This window comes from Pipistrellus hanaki (assembly GCF_964339955.1).
Source record: "Pipistrellus hanaki genome assembly, contig: scaffold_93, whole genome shotgun sequence".
In the NCBI taxonomy this organism is placed as follows: Eukaryota; Metazoa; Chordata; class Mammalia; order Chiroptera; family Vespertilionidae; genus Pipistrellus; species Pipistrellus hanaki.
Window position 1 is genome coordinate 1 of NW_028182243.1, and position 20,027 is coordinate 20,027.

General features: G+C 66.3%; 1 protein-coding gene across 1 annotated transcript in view; it reads right to left on the minus strand.

Annotated features, from left to right (window-relative positions):
• Positions 1 to 799: 799 nt before the first annotated feature.
• The window catches only part of CACNA1S (calcium voltage-gated channel subunit alpha1 S), a gene marked incomplete at its 3' end in the record, with an annotated part of 28,054 nt that continues 8,826 nt past the window's right edge, over positions 800 to 20,027 (minus strand). The window contains 29 exon segments of the mRNA XM_084907462.1: positions 800 to 1,224; positions 1,782 to 1,883; positions 2,434 to 2,536; positions 2,846 to 2,942; positions 3,265 to 3,392; positions 3,687 to 3,846; positions 4,262 to 4,353; positions 4,720 to 4,785; positions 4,938 to 5,066; positions 5,952 to 6,008; positions 6,237 to 6,320; positions 6,632 to 6,742; positions 7,691 to 7,849; positions 8,832 to 9,033; positions 9,682 to 9,828; positions 10,353 to 10,405; positions 11,057 to 11,164; positions 11,360 to 11,447; positions 11,986 to 12,092; positions 12,267 to 12,326; positions 12,960 to 13,089; positions 13,617 to 13,749; positions 13,955 to 14,024; positions 14,825 to 14,918; positions 15,203 to 15,317; positions 16,377 to 16,497; positions 17,442 to 17,649; positions 18,565 to 18,790; positions 19,514 to 19,674. Coding sequence (XP_084763588.1) covers positions 800 to 1,224; positions 1,782 to 1,883; positions 2,434 to 2,536; positions 2,846 to 2,942; positions 3,265 to 3,392; positions 3,687 to 3,846; positions 4,262 to 4,353; positions 4,720 to 4,785; positions 4,938 to 5,066; positions 5,952 to 6,008; positions 6,237 to 6,320; positions 6,632 to 6,742; positions 7,691 to 7,849; positions 8,832 to 9,033; positions 9,682 to 9,828; positions 10,353 to 10,405; positions 11,057 to 11,164; positions 11,360 to 11,447; positions 11,986 to 12,092; positions 12,267 to 12,326; positions 12,960 to 13,089; positions 13,617 to 13,749; positions 13,955 to 14,024; positions 14,825 to 14,918; positions 15,203 to 15,317; positions 16,377 to 16,497; positions 17,442 to 17,649; positions 18,565 to 18,790; positions 19,514 to 19,674 — 3,736 coding nt within the window.

Genomic DNA, 20,027 nt, shown 5'->3' on the forward strand with positions numbered 1-20,027 from the left:
AGAAACGTCGATGAAATCGGGACTTTTTTAAACGCCGCGGGACACGGGACAAATTGTTAAAAATCGGAACTGTCCCGCCAGAGGCAGGGCGTTGGGTCACCTTACACAGACTCCTGGCTCTCCTCTCGAGATGGGACCGTCTCCCATCACAGCCCCCCCATACCCCCCCAACTGCCTTCCCCTCCCTCCCCGCCCGGCCCCTCCTCCCCGCGGACTCCCTCCTCCCCGCCGGGCCCCTCCTCCCCGGGGGCTCCCTCCTCCCCATGGGCTCCCTCCTCCCCGTGGGCTCCCTCCTCCCCGCGGGCTCCCTCCTCCCCGTGGCCTCCCTCCTCCCCGCGGGCTCCCTCCTCCCCGTGGCCTCCCTCCTCCCCATGGGCTCCCTCCTCCCCATGGGCTCCCTCCTCCCCGCGGGCTCCCTCCTCCCCGTGGCCTCCCTCCTCCCCGTGGGCTCCCTCCTCCCCGTGGGCTCCCTCCTCCCCGTGGCCTCCCTCCTCCCGATGGGCTCCCTCCTCCCCGGGGGCTCCCTCCTCCCCATGGGCTCCCTCCTCCCCGTGGGCTCCCTCCTCCCCGGGGGCTCCCTCCCCGGCCTCCAGACACGGAGCGAGCACTGCCTGGAGACCTGGCTCGGCCGCCCGCAGGCCTGGCTCAGAGGAGGCCTGGCTTGGAGGCCCACAGGCCTGGCTCCGCGGCCTGCAGGCCCGGCTCGGGGGAGGCCCGGCGCGGGGGAGGCCCGGCTCGGGGGAGGCCCGGCTCAGGGGAGGCCCGGCTCAGGGGAGGCCGGGCGCGGAGGAGGCCCGGCTCAGGGGAGGCCCGGCTCGGAGGAGGCCCGGCTCGGAGGAGGCCTGGCTCGGAGGAGGCCCGGCTCGGGGGAGGCCCGGCTCAGGGGAGGCCCGGCTCGGAGGAGGCCTGGCTCGGAGGAGGCCCGGATGGGGGAGGCCCGGCTCGGAGGAGGCCCGGCTCGGAGGAGGCCCGGCTCGGAGGAGGCCCGGCTCGGAGGAGGCCTGGCTCGGAGGAGGCCCGGCTCGGAGGAGGCCCGGCTCGGAGGAGGCCCGGCTCGGGGGAGGCCCGGCTCGGGGAGGCGCACCTGGATCTGCACGGTGCTGGCGTCCCTGGTGTCCTTCTTGGGCCGGTAGCCGTAATACTCCTCCTGGCGCTTCAGGAACTTGCGGAAGTGCTCCTGGATGAGGAACGTGGCGTAGAACTTGCCCACCGTCACCTCGTCGTCTGCGGGCGACAGACAGGGCTCCTGAGGCCTGAGGCCGGGGGAGCCGGGGAGAGCCGGGGGGGCGGGGGGCGGGGGAGCCCCAGGCCGGGCACAGGAGCCGCCCCTCCTCTGTGGGGTCTGTCCACGGGACCGAGGGAGGGTCCGGGCCACCCTCAGCTCTCCTGCAGGCAGCAGCCCCCCCCTTCTCTCTTCTCTCTCTCTCTCTCTCTCTCTCTTTCTCTCTCTCTCTCTCTTTTTTCTCTCTCCTCTCTCTCTCTCTCTCAGGATTCTCTCCAGGCCTGCAATCAAGGCCTCATTTGTTTTCCCCACGGCAGAGCCTCCCTTGGGTTTTGCTCCAGCTGCTTGGGGGCCTTTGGGTCATATTAATAGAGGTAGAGGGTACAGGACCAGGGAGGTGGAAGTTCACCCAGGGCCTGTTTCCTGGGTGCCGTTGTGCAAGGGGTGGGCTTCTGCGTGGACAGGCGTGGGAATGGGGAGCTCAGAGCGTGGCCAGCCGACCCGCAGCCCCTCCCCCGCTGCCGCCGGGCCCCCGGCCCCCCTCCCCGAGCCCACGCACCTCCGATGGGCGGGATGACCTGGTCCAGGAGCTTCATGCTGGTCCTCTTCCAGATCTTCTTGATGATGGCCCTCAGCTCCTCGTTGGCCTGCTCGAAGTTCCCTGGGCAGAGGGACAGGCAGGGGCCGCTTGAGGCCACCCGGGCTGGGCCGAAGGGCCCACCCGCTGGGCGCAGCCGCCGGGGGCTGTGCGGCCCTCTCACCTTCCCTCTTTTTTTAAAAACATTTTATCGATTTTTTACAGAGAGGAAAGGAGAGGGATAGAGAGCTAGAAACATCGATGAGAGAGAAACATCCATCAGCTGCCTCCTGCACGCCCCCTACCGGGGATGTGCCCGCCACCAAGGTCCATGCCCTTGACCGGAATCGAACCCAGGACCCTTCAGTCCGCAGGCTGATGCTCTATACCCTGAGCCAAACCGGCGAGGGCCCCTAAAATATATATATTTTTTATTGACTCCAGAGAGTCAGGGAGAGGGAGAGAGAGATGGAAACATTTGTGATGAGAGAGAACCATGGACCGGCTGCCTCCTGCACGCCCCGCACTGGGGATGGAGCCCACGCCCCGGGCCTGTGCCCTGACCGGGACTCGAACCCTGGCCTCCTGGTTCCCAGGCTGAGGCTCCGCCCCAGAGCCCCGCGGCCGGGCTCACCTTCCGTCTTGATCTTGAGGGCGGTGCGCACGAGCGCGAAGAGGGTGGCGTTGAAGGTGACGGTGCCGTCGCTGTTGAGCGGCATGTTCATGCCCACGAGGCGCTGAGGGGGGAGGGGGTCACTGCGGGCGGGGTCCTCACCGGGGCCCAGGGCCAGAGGCGGTCACTGCGGGCGGGACCGGCCACCCGGCCGGCGTCCTCACCGGGGCCGAGGGCTGGGACATGAGGGCAGGGGGGGGGGCCGGACGCCCTTCACGGGGTGTGGGGGGGGACCTGGGGACCCGGCAGAGGGCCGCCCTGAGGGGGGCCCCCGGCTCCCCGCCCCGGGCCCCGTGCCTCTGCCCCCCCCTCGCCCCCTCCCCGCCCCGGCCCTCCCCGTGCCTCTGCCCGCCCGCCCTCCCCGGCGGGTTACCTTGCAGGCCACGCGGTGGGGGCAGAACTTCCCGAAGCCGAGCGGGGGCTGGATCCGCCGCAGCAGCGTCACCACGTCCAGGTGCTTGATGCGGCCCCTGGGGACACGGCCGTGGGCATGGCGCCCACCAGGCCCGCCCCGCAGGCCCCCACGCCCACCCCGCGGGAGGGAGGGCCCGCCGCCCCCACGCCCGGCCCCACGGGAGGGCACACGGGGCGGGGAGGCGAAGCCCAGAGGGCCCGCAGGGGGCGCCCGGGGCGGGGAGGGCCCGCAGGGGGCGCCCGGGGTGGGGAGGGCCCGCAGGGGCAGGGAGGGCCCACAGGGGACGGGGCGCCTGGGGCGGGGAGGGCCCGCAGGGGGCGCCCGGGGCGGGGAGGGGCCTGCAGGGGGATGCCCGGGGCGGGGCGGCCCAGACTCACGTGGCCTCGGGGTCGTACTCGGCCCAGATGGCCTTGAACTCGTCCAGGTGGTGCGGGCCCAGGATGGACCAGTCCCGCGTGAGGTAGTCAAAGTTGTCCATGATCACGGCCACGAACAGGTTGATGATCTGTCAGGGGGGACACGGGGCCCCCCACGTGGGAGGGGACCGGTGGGCGGGGCTGCAGCCTCGGGCCTGAGACACCCAGCCTCTCGCCCCCCCCACACACACCCTGAAGGTCCACCTGGGAGAGACAGAGATGGCACTGGCCAGGGGGCCGCCCCCTCCCCCATATCTATACCTATACCTATATCTATATCTATATCTATATCTATATCTATATCTATATCTACCCTTATCCCTATCCCTATCCCTACCCCTATCCCTATCCCTATCCCTTTCCCTGTCTTCCCGGCCGCTCACCAGGAAGGCGCAGAGCATGTAGAAGCTGATGAAGTAGTAGTAGGCGAAGTTGGTGCCGCACGAGTGCTCCTCTCCGGGCGCGAACTCGGACGCCGGGTCACACCGCTTCCCGTAGCTGCTGGCCAGCAGCACCTCCTGCCAGGCCTCGCCCGTCGCACACCTGCGGGGAGGGGCCTGTGGGCGGGGGTGGGGAGCAGGCAAGGGGGGTCCTGGGGAGCGGGGAACAGAGTGGGGGGGCTGGGCCTCCGTCTCCCCTCTGCACCCCAGTCCCCCTGATCTACCTCTGGGGGCAGCAGAAGCAGAAGGTAAAAGACCCCCCAAAAAAGGGGGTTCTTGGGTGGAGGAGCGAAACCACTCGGTGACGCCGTCATGGGAGGGGCAGCAGGAGCGACCTGTCCTGACCCCGCGGAGGCAGGGTCAGAGGTCACCGAGGGTGGGGCTGGGGGACGGGGGCATGCACGCAGGCCCTACGTGGGCCCGGGGACAGAGGACACCCGAGGCGATGGGCGGCAGAGGGCTGGGGCCTGAGCCCAGGGCCGTGCAGAGGCCCTGGGGGGTGGGGGTGGGGGGCGTGCCTGAAGAGCAGCAGCACGGCCTGCGGGAAGGTCTGGAAGTTGTTGTTGCGGTTGATCGGGGTCCCGTCCACCAGGGCGATCTTCCCGAACATCTGCAAGCACAGGGGCGCTGGGTGTGCGGCCGCTGCCCCCCTGGCCCGGGCCCGCCCCTCAGCTCCCCCCACACCCCCTCTTCCCGCTGCCCCCCTGGCCCGGGCCCGCCCCTCAGCTCCTGCAGGCCCCTCCTTCCTGCCGCCTCAGCCCTGAAGCTCACACACCGAGTGGCCAGACTGTGGTGACCTCTGGACGCATGATAACCCGGCCACTCAGCGGGGACCACGCAGCCAGGCCGGCGGCAGGAGGCCCCCGCCAGGACAGGTGCCTCCGGGGGGGGGGGACCCCACAGCCAGGCCGGCGGCAGGAGGACCCCCCACCCCCGCCAGGACAGGTGCCTCCGGGGGGGCGGACCCCGCCCTCACCTGCATGCCGATGACGGCGTAGATGAAGAACAGCATGACGATGAGCAGGGCCACGTAGGGCAGGGCCTGGGGGGGAGGGCGTGAGGCTTTCTCTCTGGGCCTGCCCCCCCAGATCCACGGGGACCCAGGCCCCCAGACCCTCAGACCCCCCAGGACTGGGCAGGCGGGCGGAGGGCCGTGGGGAGGGCTGTGGGGTCCCCAGGAGAGGCCGGCCGCACCTGGAAGGACTTGATGAAGGTCCAGAGCAGCGTGCGCACGCCCTCGGCCCGGCTCAGCAGCTTGATGAGCCTCATGACCCGGAACAGGCGGAAGAAGGCGCTGGAGATGCGGGCGCTCTCGTCGGGGTCCTGCGGGCGGCGGCCCCAGAGGCCGGGGTCAGGGGTCAGGGGTCGGGAGTCGGGGCAGGAAGGCGGAGGGCCGTGCGTGGGGAGACCGGAGTCCCTGTGGGGCGGGTGGCCAGCGCTGGCCCTGCCGGGGGTCCGGAGGCTCCGGGCGCCCAGCGGGGAGGAGGGGGGGTGCTGAGCAGGCGGGAGCCACCCCGTCCAGGGGCTGGGCCTGGCCTCTGGGGCCTCCTGCCTCCTCTCACCTCCTTTCTCTCTTTTATTTTGTTTTTCATATATTTTGTTGATTTTTTTTTAGAGGAAGAGAGAGGGAGGGATAGTTAGAAACATCCATGATGAGAGAGAATCATGGACTGGCCACCTCCTGCACGGCCCCTACTGGGGGTCGAGGACAACCTGGGCCTGTGCCCTTGACAGGAATTGGACCAGCGACCCTTCAGTCGGCAGCCTGACGCTCTACCCACTGAGCCACACCAGCTCGGGCTCATCTCACCTGCTTCTGAAGCTTCCCCATGAGCAACTTCCCCCCCTGCCCCCTGCCCCCCGCCCAGGGGGTGCCTCTGCCCTGTGCTCCCCTCAGATGCCCCGTGCTCCCCTCAAATGCCCTGTGCTCCCCTCAGATGCCCTGTGCTCCCCTCAGATGCCCGTGACCCTGGAAAGGGAGAGCCCCCCCCCCCCCTGTTTCCAGGGCACTGAGGACCCCACGGCATCCATGCGTGAGCCATGCGTGTTCTATGCATGTTCTACCACAGAGCCCGCCCCGCCCTGCCCCGGGCCCGGGGGGGGGCACTGCTCTGGGGGAGGAGGGGGTCCTGAGGGCGGGTCCTCCATGCACAGGCCAGGCCTCGGCGTGCAGGCCGCAGGTGCATGCCGGCATGCCAGGGGGGTTACCACGGTGCCGCAGCCGCCGCCCAGGCAGTACAGCCCCCCGCTGGAGGCCAGGAAGGTCTGTGGAGGGAAGCGGGGGGGGGGGGGGGGGGGACATGGCAGGAGGGCAAGAGAGAGAGAGAGACAGTGAGGCCGGCCTGGAGGACAGCCCGTGGGGAGGAGTGGGGGGCGTGAGGACCAAGCCGAGGGGACAGGGAGGCGCAGGCTGGGGCCGGGGAGCAGGAAGAGGAGGGAGACGGACAGGCCCGGGTCCCGCCTCCTCCCCCCTCCTCCCTGCCCCCCACTCACGTCGATCTCGCTGAGGATGACGTCGATGATGCTGCCGATGACGATCAGGAAGTCAAACACGTTCCAGGGGTCCCCGAAGTAGCCCTGGGGGGGGGGGGACAGGGATGGGAATGGGGTGAGGAGGCCCGGAGGGGGTGCTCAGAGGGAGGCCGGGGGGAGGGGGGTGTGCAGACTTAGGGCCCGGCCCAGGCCCAGGCCCAGGGGCTCCCGGCTCCTGGAGCTCCTACCCCCCCACCCCCCAACTCCCAGGCCCTCTCCCTCGGGTCTTAGTCTCTTCCAGCTGTAAAGGGGTCAGTGGGCCCGGCCGGCGTGGCTCCGGGGCTGAGCGCCGACCTATGAACCAGGAGGTCGGGGTTCGATCCTGGTCAGGGCACAGGCCCGGGCCCGGCACTCACCTTGGCCTTGAAGGCCATGAGCTTGAGGATCATCTCGAGGGTGAAGATGATGGTGAAGGCCACATTGAGGATGTCCGAGATGTGGTTCATCTCCTCCGACTGGTTGTAGTGCTGGGGGAGGGGCGGGGGGGTACAGGACAGGGCTGGGGGGTGGCCCGGCTCCCCCATCCCCCAAGTGGCATTCCCAGAGCTTCCCCCCCCTCCTCGGGCCCCGGCCCACTGCTCTATTTATTTATTTATTAAATGTATTTTTATGGATGTCAGAGAGGAAGGGGAGGGGAGAGAGAGAGGAACACCCGTGATGAGAGAGAACCATTGATGGGCTGCCTCCCACAGGCCTCACGCTGGGGACCAAGCCCGCAACCCAGGGGCGTGCCCTCGACCGGAATCGAACCCGGGACCCTTCAGTCCGCAGGCTGACGCTCTATCCACGGAGCCACGCCGGCATGGCCCACGGCTCTCTTTAATCTCAAAACACTGGGAGCCAGCCCGGTTGGCCGGCGTGTCTCCATGGTTGAGCGTCAGTCTATGAGCCGGGAGGTCGCAGTTCGATTCCCGGTCGGGGCCCATGCCCGGGTTGAGGGCTCGATCCCCAGTGTGCCCCGACGGGGAATCGAACCGCCACCTCCTGGTTCATTGGCCGACACTCAACCCCTGAGCCACGACAGCTGGCCGGCAACACCTCTTTAAGAAACAGTCAAGCCCTGACCCGTGTGGCTCAGTGGATAGAGCGTCGGCCTGTGGATTGAGGGGTCCTGGGTTCGATTCCCAGTCAGGGCAGAAGCCTGGGTTGCAGGCTCGATCCCCAGGGTGGGGCGTGAAGGAGGTAGCCGATCCACAATTCTTCCTCCTCATGAATGTTTCTCTCTCTTTCCCTCTCCCTTCCTGTCTGAAATCAATAAAAATATGTTTAAAAAAATAAAAAATAAATGAACAGCCAGGCATCTGGCCACAGGCCTGGGCCGGTTCACGCCCCATCCCGAGGGGCACAGGGGAGAAGAGATGGGGACCAGCCCGCCCCCCCCCCCCCGCCCCCGCCCCGCCCCCGCCCGGCCTCACCTGCATGCCCAGGCAGATGGTGTTGAGCATGATGAGGGCGAACATGAGGTACTCGAAGTAGGACGAGGTGACCACGTACCACACCTGGTACTGGTACGGGTTCTTGGGGATGTAGCACTTCAGGGGGCGGGCCTTCAGGGCGTACTGCACGCACTGGCGCTGGGACACACACAGGGGCCGTCAGTCCATACCTATACCTATACCCATACCCATATCTATATCTATACCTATACCCATTTCTATATCTATATCTATATCTATATCCATATCTATACCTATACCTATACCCATATCTATACCCACATCTATACCTATACCTATACCTATACCCATTCCCATTTCTATATCTATATCTATATCTATATCTATACCTATATTTATATCCATATCCATATCTATACCTATACCCATTTCTATATCTATATCTATATCCATATCTATACCTATACTTATACCTATACCTATACCTATACCCATTCCCATTTCTATATCTATATCTATATCTATACCTATACCTATACCCATTTCTATACCCATATCTATACCTATATCTATATCTATATATCTATATCTATATCATCTATATCTTAGAGGCCCGGTGCATGAATTTGTGCACGGGCGGGGTCCGGCCAGCCTGGCCAGGGGGAGGGGACGTGGGTGGTTGGCCGGCCTGCCTGCTGGTCAAACTCCTGGTCAAGGGAACCATTTGCCTATGAGCCTTTTATTCTATAGGACGGACACGGAGCGGCCTGGTTATTATGTGTTCAGGGATTGTCATCATCTGGCCACTCCGCACGTGTGTGTGTGTGTGTGTGTGTGTGTGAGAGAGAGAGAGAGAGAGAGAGAGAGAGAGAGGGGAAGGGAGAGGGAGAGGAAGAGGGAGAGGGAGAGGGAGAGAGCATCCATGATGAGCGAGAACCATGGGTGGGCTGCCTCCTGCACGCCCGCTCCTGGGGATGGAGCCCGCACGTGCGCTGAGGGGATCGGCAGAGGGGCCTCCGCTCGGCCTCTGAGCCGCTGGCGGGCGGGCTGGGCCAGGCCGGGCTCGGCCTCTGAGCCGCTGGCGGGCGGGCTGGGCCAGGCCGGGCTCGGCCTCTGAGCCGCTGGCGGCCGGGCTGAGCTGGGCTGGCCGGACCGGCACCTGGTTCTTGTCCAGCTCGCAGTTCTTGTACTCGGTCTCGCCCTGCTCCTGGAAGGTGACGATGACGAAGCCCACGAAGATGTTCATCATGAAGAAGGCGATGAGGATGATGTAGACGATGAAGAAGATGGCCATCTCCACCCGGTGGTTCAGCACCGGGCCCTTGTCCTCCTCGTACGCGTCGATGGCCTTGTACAGCAGCCTGGGGGCGGGCGCGAGGAGGCGGGCGGCTGGGGGCCGGGCGGGGGCTGGGCGGGGGCTCCCCTCCTCCCCCCTCCTCCTCCCCCGGGGGGGAGCTTGTGCCCAGCGAGCGACGGGAGAACCAGTCAGAGGGCGCCGGGAAGGCTGGGACAGAGCCCAGCATGCACCTGCCTTTCCCTGGGGTCCCCCTCTCCCCCCTCCCCCCTGAGAGAGCCCTGCACGGATGGAGACGCCGCTCAGAGCCCCGCCCCTCAGGCCGTCTTTGGAATGGCAAGTCCTCTAGAGTCTAGACCAGAGGTCGGCAAACTGCGGCTCCTGAGCCACACGCGGCTCTCTGGCCCCTGGGGGGTGGCTCCTCCACAGAACACCACGGCCCGGGTGAGTATTTGTGGGAGAAGTGGCGTTAGGAGAAGTTTAAGTTTAAAAAATGTGGCTCTCCAGAGACACGTCCATCGTGGTGCTGTTGGTATTTGGCTCTGTGGACAGATGAGTTTGCCGACCACTGGGCTAGACCATCGGAGGGGGGGCAGGGCCTGGCTGAGCAGCGTCCAGGGGCCTGGGGCGGGGGAGGGACTGAGGGGGGCGGGGGAGGGACCGAGGGGGCCGGGGGCGGGGGAGGGACCGAGGGCCCCGGCCCGCCCGCACTCACTGCGGCCAGCCCTCGAAGGTGGACACGGTGAAGAGCGACATCATGGCGGACAGCACGTTGTCGAAGTGGAAGTCGCTGTGCAGCCACTCGCGGTGCCGCAGCTCCACCTGCGTGGGGTCCCCGTCCTTGTACACGTAGTAGTAGCCCCTTCGAGGGATGGGTGGGGGGGCGGTCACCGCACTGGGCTCGGCCGGGCCGCCCCCCCCCCCGCGTCCCCCGGGCCCGGGCAGGGCAGGCGGAGGTGAGATCGGACCCGAGGGGACATGGTTGGGCACCCTCCCCCCTTTAAAAAAATTCATATATATATTTTATAATATTATTTATTATATAATATAATATATTTTATAAGATTTTTTTACAGAGAAGAAGGGAGAGGGACAGAGAGCTAGAAACATCGATGAGAGAGAAACATCCATCAGCTGCCTCCTGCACACCCCCCACTGGGGACGTGCCCGCAACCAAGGTCCATGCCCTTGACGGGAATTGAACCCGGGACCCTTCCGTCCGCAGGCCGGCGCTCTATCCACTGAGCCACACCGGCTTCGGCTGGGCACCCCTTTTGGGATGAGGGGCTTTGTCCCATCCCCCCTGCCCGAGGGGCTGCCTGACCCCCTCAGGTGTCCCGAGAAGGGCCCTCCCGCCCGGCACCTCCCACCCCCAGCCCCACACACCTGCATTCCTCCTCCGTCATCTTGGACAAGTCATTGCAGCTGAAGAACTTGCCCTGAGCCCGGGACAAGGAGGAAGGAGGGAGGGAGAGAGAGAGGGAGATGCGTTGTCATGGAAACAGACCCAGTGATGGGCAGGAGGAGGAAGGCTGGAGCCTGAGTCTTCCCCCCAAAGGGTGGTCCAACCAGGGGGCGGAGCCCAGACCCCTCCCCCAGCACCCAGGCCCACCCTCAGCCTGCTCCCGCCCCAGGCCTGTGTGAATGAATGAGTGAATGAATGAATGAGTGAATGAATGAATGGCGTGTCTAAGTCGGTGATTTTCCAGCAGGACCGGGGGGGCCGGAGAAGGCCGGGTCCGGGAGGGAGGAGCCGGGTGTCGGGCTGTGCTCAGGGTCCATCTCTACGTCCGGCAGATGGCCCCAGAGCCGGGCGTGGGGAGGGACCGCCCCCCAGCAGGGCTGGTCCCTGGAGAGGACCCGAGTGCCCTGCTGTCCCCCCGAGAGTGAGGGCAGAATGGGGGCGGCGCCCGGACGTGTGGCGATGGGACCCTGCTGTCAGCGTTCCTGGGAGACGGAAAGAGGCCGAACTCCCCTGGGGGCGGGCCCCTGGGCGGGGGGACACCTGGAGGGGCCCTGGGGGGCGGGCCCCTGGGTGGGGGGACACCTGGAGGGGCCCTGGGGGGCGGGCCCCTGGGGGCCAGGCTCACCTTGAAGAGCTGCACCCCCACGCAGGCGAAGATGAACTGCAGCAGCGTGGTGACCAGCACGATGTTGCCGATGGTGCGGATGGCCACGAACACGCACTGCACCACGTGCTGCGGGGGAGGCGGGAGGGATGGTCCGGTCGCAGGCGGAGGTGGGGGGAGGGTGGACGGGGGGAGCCCGGCTCCCAGCCTCCTCCTCAGCCCCACGGCGGGCAGAGGCGCGGGCAGCGCCCAGACGCCGGGCTGGGGCCCTGAGTCGCCCCACCACCACCCCCACCGCACCCCCGGGTGCCGCCGGCCGCTCACCTTGAGCCCCTTGGCGCGGTTGATGGCCCGCAGGGGCCGCAGCACCCTCAGCACCCGCAGGATCTTCACCACCGAGATGGAGCTGGACCTGCGGGGGCGGAGGGCTGAGGACGAGGGGGCGGGCGGGGCTAAGGACATGTGGGGCGGGGCTAAGAGCGGGGCCGGGGCTAATTTCAGGTTGTGGGCTGGGCTAATTACAGCCAAGGGCGGGCTGAGAACAAGGGGGCGGGGCTAAGAACAGACCGAGGGCGGGGCCAAGGACAGACGGGGCGGGGCTAAGAGCGGGGGCGGGGCCAAGGACAGACTGGGGCGGGGCCAAGGGCAGAGGCGGGGCTAAGGGCAGATTGGGGCGGGGCCAGGGGTGGAGGCAGGGCTAAGGACAGGCTGGGTGGGGCTGAGAACAAGGGGGCGGGGCTGGGTGGGGCTAAGGACAGGCTGGGGGCGGGGCCAAGACTGGGGCGGGGTCGAGGGCGAGGTTGAGGACAGAACCGGGCCTATGGCTGCAGGTGTGACGGGGGCGGGGCGGGGGGCGGGGCTAAGGGCAGCATCCCTGTGGCTTGGTGCCCCGCGCCCTGGCCGGGAGCAGAGGGGTCCCCCTTTCCCCGAGGCCGGCCCGCCCCGCTCACGGGAGCCCCATGGAGATGAGGGACACGGCCACCACCAGCAGGTCCAGGATGTTGAAGTAGTTGCGGCAGAATGAGCCCTTGTGCAGGAAGGCGCCGAAGGTCGTCATCTGGGGAGGGAGCGCGCCTGGGTGTGGCCGGCGGCCGCCCGGCTGTGCCCCGTGGCGGGCCCTCACCAGCCCGGGGGCCGACACCCCTCTGCCCCGGGTTCTGCTCTGGCCCCACCTCTCGCCACCTTCTCGCTTTCCCCAGCCCTGCCAGGAGCCGCCCGGGCCTCCCCGCACCTTGAGGATGATCTCCACGGTGAAGACAGTGGTGAAGGCGATGTCAAAATACCCGAGGATCTGGGGCAGGGCGGGGAGGGGAGGGTGGCGAGGAAGGACAGAGCATGATATCATTATAACCACCATCACCATGCACACCATCACCATCACCACCTCTATGACCACCACAACCATCACCATCACCATCATCACCATCATCACAACTATCACCACCATCATCACCATCACCATGACCACTACAACCATCACACCATCATCATCACCACCATCACCACCATCACCATCATCACCATCATCACCATCACCATGACCACTACAACCATCACACCATCATCATCACCACCATCACCACCATCACCATCATCACCATCATCACCATCACCATGACCACTACAACCATCACACCATCATCATCACCACCATGACCACCATCATCATCATCACCATCATCACCACCATGACCACTATAACCATCACCACCACCATCACCACCACCATCACCACTATAACCATCACCACCACCATGACCACTATAACCATCACCACCACCATCACCACCACCATCACCACTATAACCATCACCACCACCATCACCACCACCATCACCACTATAACCATCACCACTATAAGCATCACCACCACCATCATCACCAGCACAGAGTGGGGTCTGGGGCGGTGCAGGGCCGCCCTCACCTGGTTCCTCGTGGACTCGGCCTGGATGGGGTCCTCGGCCGCCAGGGCGGCGCTGCTGAGCATGATGAAGAGCAGGATGAAGTTGGTGAACCAGGTGGCGTTGACGATGCGATGGCAGAAGACGCGGAACCTGTGGGCACCGGAGGGAGGGCCGAGGACTGTGAGCTCCTGGGCACCCAGGCCTCCCGCCCACCCCCGCCCCCTCCGTCCTGCAGGGGGCGCTGGTCCCTCCCTCCCGGTCAGGGGAGGATAGCCGGCCAGCGTGGCTCTGTGGTGGAGCCTCGATCCATGAACCAGGAGGTCAGGGTTCGATTCCCGGCCAGGGCACAGGCCCGGGTTGTGGGCTCGATCCCCAGTCCGGGGCGTGCAGGAGGCAGCCGACCCGTGATCCTCTCTCATCGTGGATGTTTCTCTTTCTTTCCCTCCCTCCCCTCTTCCTCTCTGGAATCAATAAAAACGTATTCCAAAATAAAATGTAAAAATAAAAGGACTCTCAGAGAGGAGCCGGCACAGGAGGCAGAGATGCTGGCGTGGCAGACGGGGCACCAGGCCCTCAGCTCGAGGGTGAGGTTCTCCCAGCGCCCAGAGCGCCCCCCGGGGGCAGGCAGCGGCCTCGCTCAGCGCCCCCGCACCCCCACGCCCCCGCCAGGGGCCCACTTGTTGGTGGGGCTGAAGATGAAGAAGGCACTGGCTTCCGGGATGGGCACCGCCTTCTCCTTCAGCTGCAGCTCGGCCAGCGGGCGCGGGCGCGGGCTCAGCGGGATCTCGGGTTCTTCCTCTTCGTCGTCGCCTGGGGGGAGGGTGGGGAGGGGGGCCCTGAGCCTCGGGGTGCCACCCGCTGTCCCGATGCTCACAGCCGGGGGGTAGAGGGCACAGGAGGGCTGTCCTTGGGGCGCCCTCTGTCCCGGATGCTCACAGGCGGGGGGTAGGGGCAGGGGCTACGAGGCAGGGGGCACAGGAGGGCCTGAACCCCACCAGGAAGCCGGGACGCTCACCTGGGAAGTCCGCCGAGGGGTAGGGGTCCTTCACCTCGTTGACGTTGGACTCGAACTCGTCCACCTTCAGCTGCCGGAGGGACACAGGGGAGAGGATGGGGGGGAGGGGAGACCGGCCGCTGCCGCGCGGGGGCCGTTTTGGGGGCGGGGCGGGTGCAGGCTCTGCCCCCAGCTCCCCTACGGCCGGGACAGGGGACACCATGCCGTCCCCTTTTTATTTTTTTATATGTGTTTTATATATAAATATTTTATATATGTTTTATCGGTTTTTTACAGAGAGGAAGGGAGAGAGACAGAGTTAGAAACATCGATGAGAGAAACATCGATCGGCTGCCTCCTGCACACACACACACACACACACACACACACCAGGGATGTGCCCGCAACCAAGGTACATGCCCTTGACGGGAATCGAACCCGGGACCCTTCAGTCCGCAGGCCGACGCTCTATCCACTGAGCCACACCGGTCAGGGCCCTTTTTATTTTTTAACATGTTTTTATTGATTTCCGAGAGGAAGGGAGAGGGGAACATCCAGGATGAGAGAGAACCACGGAACTGGCTGCCTCCTGCACGCCCCCCACTGGGGATTCAGCCTGCATCCTGGGCCTGTGCCCTGACCGGGAATAGAACCGTGACCTCATGGTTCACAGGTCAATGCTCAACCACGGAGCCACGCCAGCCACGCCGGCCGGGCTGGGCATCTGTCCCCATGGGAGTGGACGGCAGTGCCCCTGCCTGGCCGAGAGCCTCTGTCTACCTCCCCCGCCCCACCCACCCACCAGCACCCACAGGCTCAGGGGACCAGGGGGCTTCCAGAACCGAGCACCCCCCCCCCCCCGCCACCCCGGCCTCGGAGCCGGCCGCTCACCTTGGCCGTGGTCGGGATCCCCTCGCCCTTCGGCTTCTGCTCCGGCTTCTTGGCCACCACGGCCTTCTCCTCCTCCGGCCGGCCCGGGAGGCCCCTGGGAGACAGGCCGGGCCGAGCCTTCTCGGGGTCTGCTCAGCGGGGGACGGGGCGACCCTCGGGGGACACCCGGGGGGGGCTCGGGGGACTCGGGGGGGAGGGGGGACAGGCTGTGGGCACTGTCAGGGCTGCATGCCAGGGCCCCTGTGGACCCGGCCGGGGGAGCCGCCTGCCCCCCCTTCCTTCCTCCCCCTCCTCCTCCCCCCTCCCTCCCCCCTACCCCCCCTCCCTCCTCCCTCCCCTCTCCCCCTCCTCTCACTCTCCCCCCCCCCCCGCCCTCACTTGGACATCTTCCTGCGCTTCCGCTCCTCGGCCTTGGCCTTCTGGGCGGAGGTCAGGCTCTCGGCCTCGGCCAGGTTGTCCACGGCGATGGCCAGGAACACGTTGAGCAGGATGTCTGAGCGCCGCTAAGGAGCCTGGGAGGTGTGTGTGTGTGGGGGGGCTGCCCTGCCCTCCTGGGTCCCCCCACGGGAGGCCGAGCACAGGCACGTGGCCGCCTCCTGGGGGAGCGGCCTGACTCCCCGCCGGCCTGAGCGCCATCGGCTCCACCGGGACTGAGCCCGGCCCACACCCGGGCCCAGGCCTCACACCGGGGCCAGGCCTCACACCGGGGCCAGGCCTCACACCGGGCCCAGGCCTCACACCGGGGCCAGGCCTCACACGGGGCCCAGGCCTCACACGGGGCCCAGGCCTCACACCGGGCCCAGGCCTCACACCGGGCCCAGGCCTCACACCGGGGCCCAGGCCTCACACCGGGCCCAGGCCTCACACCGGCCTACACCAGGGCTCAGGCCTCACACCGGGGCCCAGGCCTCACACAGGGCCCAGGCCTCACACCGGCCTCACACCGGGCCCAGGCCTCACACCGGCCTCACACCGGGCCCAGGCCTCACACCGGGGCCAGGCCTCACACCGGCCTCACACGGGGCCCAGGCCTCACACCGGGCCCAGGCCTCACACCGGGCCCAGGCCTCACACCGGGCCCAGGCCTCACACCGGGGCCAGGCCTCACACGGGGCCCAGGCCTCACACCGGGCCCAGGCCTCACACGGGGCCCAGGCCTCACACGGGGCCCAGGCCTCACACGGGGCCCAGGCCTCACACTGGCCGCGGGGGCCCGGGCCTCGGGGGGGCCCAGGCCTCGGGGGGCCCTGCCTGGAGCCCAAGAGCCAGGGACAGGGGTCCTTCCCTCCCCGCTCAGAGCACCAGAGTCCGTGCCGTGGGCATCGCTCTCTCCCGGCCGCTGGGAGGACTCGGCCTACGGCTCCCCCTGGTGCCTGGCCCGGGCGCCCTCACCGGTGAGGCCACTCCCAGTCCCCCTAGCGGTCCGGGCCCGGCTCTCCCGGCTCTCCCGGCTCTCCCGGCTCTCCCGGCTCTCCCGGCTCTCACTGGCTCTTCCGGCTCTCCCGGCTCTCCCGGCTCTCACTGGCTCTCACTGGGGGCGGGCAGGGGATACAGTTTCCGCAGACGAAGAGGATGATGAAGTAGATGCACACCAGCATGCCGGGGTAGGAGGGCCCGCCGTAGGCCAGGATGCCGTTGTACATCACCGAGTTCCAGTCCTCGCCCGTCAGCACCTGGTGGGGTGGGAGCCGGTGTGAGCTCCCCGGAGACCAGCGGGTGTGTGTGTGTGTGTGTGTGTGTGTGTGTGAGCTCCGGGGAGACCAGCGGGTGTGTGTGTGTGTGTGTGTGTGTGTGTGAGCTCCCAGGGGACCAGCTCTGGGCAGGGGACGGAGTGAGTTCCCCGGGGGACCAGCGAGGGGGTGCGGGTGTGTGTGTGTGTGTGTGTGTGTGTGTGAGCTCCGGGGAGACCAGCGGTGTGTGTGTGTGTGTGTGTGTGTGAGCTCCCCGGAGACCAGCTCTGGGCAGGGGGAAGGGTGAGCTCCCCGGAGACCAGCGGGGTGTGTGTGTGTGTGTGTGTGTGTGTGAGCTCCGGGGAGACCAGCGGGGTGTGTGTGTGTGTGTGTGTGAGCTCCCGGGGGACCAGCCGGTGTGTGTGTGTGTGTGTGTGTGTGTGTGAGCTCCCGGGGGACCAGCCGGTGTGTGTGTGTGTGTGTGTGTGTGTGAGCTCCCGGGAGACCAGCCGGTAGTCGGTGTGTGTGTGTGTGTGTGTGTGTGTGTGAGCTCCTGGGGGACCAGCGGGGTGTGTGTGTGTGTGTGTGTGTGTGTGTGAGCTCCTGGGGGACCAGCGGGGTGTGTGGTGTGGTGTGTGTGTGTGTGAGCTCCCCGGAGACCAGCGGGTGTGTGTGTGTGTGTGTGTGTGTGTGTGTGAGCTCCTGGGGACCAGCGGGTGTGTGTGTGTGTGTGTGTGTGTGTGTGAGCTCCCCGGAGACCAGCGGGGTGTGTGTGTGTGTGTGTGTGTGTGTGTGTGTGTGTGTGAGCTCCCGGGGGACCAGCTCTGGGCAGGGGGAAGGGTGAGCTCCCCGGAGACCAGCGGGGTGTGTGTGTGTGTGTGTGTGTGTGTGTGAGCTCCCCGGAGACCAGCTCTGGCCGGGGGACGGGGCGGGACGGGGACCCCCACCTGGAAGACGCTGATGAGCGCCTGCGGGAAGCTGTCGAAGTTGCTGCGCCGCACCTCCGTGTCCTCGAAGTCGTAGCGGCCGCCGAAGAGCTGCATGCCCAGCAGCGCGAAGATGACGATGAAGAGGAAGAGCAGCAGCAGCAGCGACGCGATGGAGCGGATGGAGTTCAGCAGCGAGGCCACCAGGTTGCTCAGCGACGTCCAGTACCTGCGGGGGCGGCGGGGGGGGGGGGGGGTGCGGGGTGAGACCCAGCCCGCCCACAGGGTGCCCGGTCCGGGGAGAGGAGGGCTCGGGGGCGGGGCAGGCGGGGGGAGGGGCTGCCTGGAGGTGGAGGCCCCGGATTTGTGGTTCCCCCCCCCCATTCTTCCCTTCCTTCCCAGCATGTCCCCCCCTCTCTCCTCCATTCCAGTCTCTCTAGAAATCAATGGGGAGAATACCCTTGGTGGGGATTTAAGAAATAATAATAATAAAGCCCTGGCAGGTGTGGCTCAGTGGATAGAGCGTCGGCCTGCGGACTGAAGGGGTCCCCAGGTTTGATTCCGGCCAAGGGCATGGACCTTGGTTGCGCGCACATCCCCGGTAGGGGGCGTGCAGGAGGCGGCTGATGGATGTTTCTCTCTCATCGATGTTTCTAACTTTCTATCCCTCTCCCTTATGTGTATATATTTTAAACATTTAATATATATATATATATATATATATATATATATATATATATATTATTGATTTTTTTACAGAGAGAAAGGGAGAGGGAAAGAGAGAAACATCGATGAGAGAGAAACATCCATCAGCTGCCTCCTGCACACCTCCTACTGGGGATGTGCCCTCAACCAAGGTACATGACATGACGCTCTATCCGCTGAGCCAAACCGGTTTTAGCAAAATATATATATATTTTAAAAAGAAATAATAATAAACATAAAAAGAGGGGACCAAGGCCTGGAGCTGGGGGTGATTTGGTGTGAGCCCGGGCGCTGAGCTGGGCTGCCCCTGCCCTGGCCCCCGCCCTGTGCCCCCGCTCCCCAGCGCCCTCACTTGGTGATCTTGAAGATCCGCAGCCCCTGCCCTGGCCCCCCTCCCCGCCCTGTGCCCCCCTGTGCCCCCGCTCCCCGGCGCCCTCACTTGGTGATCTTGAAGAGCCGCAGCAGCCGGATGCAGCGCAGCACGGAGATGCCCAGCGGGCTCATGGCCCCCGCCTGCACCAGCAGCTCCTCCAGCAGCCCGCTGCACACCACGAAGCAGTCGAAGCGGTTGAAGACGGACATGAAGTACTGGCGCAGGCCCAGCCCGCACATCTTTACCAGCATCTCCGCCGCGAACAGGCTCAGCAGCACGCGGTTGGCCACGTCTGGGGGGGGGGGGGGCGGCTAGGCACAGCGCGGGCTCAGCTCAGGGTCCCCCTCCTTCCCCCCGCTCCGCCTCCGAGGGTCCCTGCTTCCCCCCCCCGCTCCGCCTCCGAGCCTCTGCCCGGGGCGCCCTCTGCCCCACTCCCTCCCCCAGCACCCAGGGGGCCTGGGGCACCTCTGCCCACGGAAAGAACATGGACCCAGCCCGGCCCGCGTGGCTCAGGGGGTGGAGCATCGACCTGGGAACCAGGAGGTCAGGGCACAGGCCCGGGGGTGGGCTCCATCCCCAGTGCGGGGCGTGCGGGAGGCAGGGGGGTGAGCGGGGGTGCCTCACCCTGCAGGGGGGTGAGAGGGGGGTGAGCAATGGGTGAGCAGGGAGTGAGGGGAGGGTGGGAAGAGGGGAAGCAGAGGGTGCCTCACCCTGCAGGTGGGTGAGCAGGTGGGTGGTCAGGGGGGTGGGCAGGAGGGTGAGGGGGTGAGCAGGGAGGAGGGAGGAAGGGGCAGGGGGTGAGCACGGGGTAAGTGGGTGGGGGAGCAGGGGGTGCCTCACCCTGCAGGGGGGTGAGCAGGTGGGTGAGCAGGGGGGTGGGCAGGGGGGTGGGTGGGAGAGCAGGGGGCGCCTCACCCTGCAGGTGGGTGAGCAGGGGGGTGGGCAGGAGGGTGAGGAGGGTGAGCAGTGAGGTGGGCAGGGGGGTAGGTAGGTGGGAGAGCAGGGGGCGCCTCACCCTGCAGGTGGGTCAGCCACGGCGGCTGGTTGTGGTGCTCGGAGGCGATGGACAGGGTGTTGAGCGCCACGATCAGGATCACCAGCCAGTAGAAGGCCCGGGACTTGACCACGTCATGGCATTTCCAGCGGAAGACACGGATCCACTGCCTCCAGTGCCGGCTGCGGGGGGAGCGGGGAAGGCAGAGGCCACGTTAGCCAGCCCCACCCCCCAGGCCGCCCCTGGCCACGCCGATCAGACCCCCCGCCCCCGCCTCTGGTCACGGGAGTGGTGGAGCCGGCTGGCCTGCCATCTCAGGTCTTTTTTTTCTTTTTTCTTTTTTAAAATATATTTTATCGATTGTTTACAGAGAGGGAAGAGAGGGAGAGAGAGAGTGAGAAACGTCGATGAGAGAGAAGCATCCATCAGCTGCCTCCTGCACGCCCCCCACTGGGGATGTGCCCGCAACCAAGGTCCATGCCCTTGGCCGGAATCGAACCCGGGACCTTCAGTCCACAGGCTGACGCTCTATCCA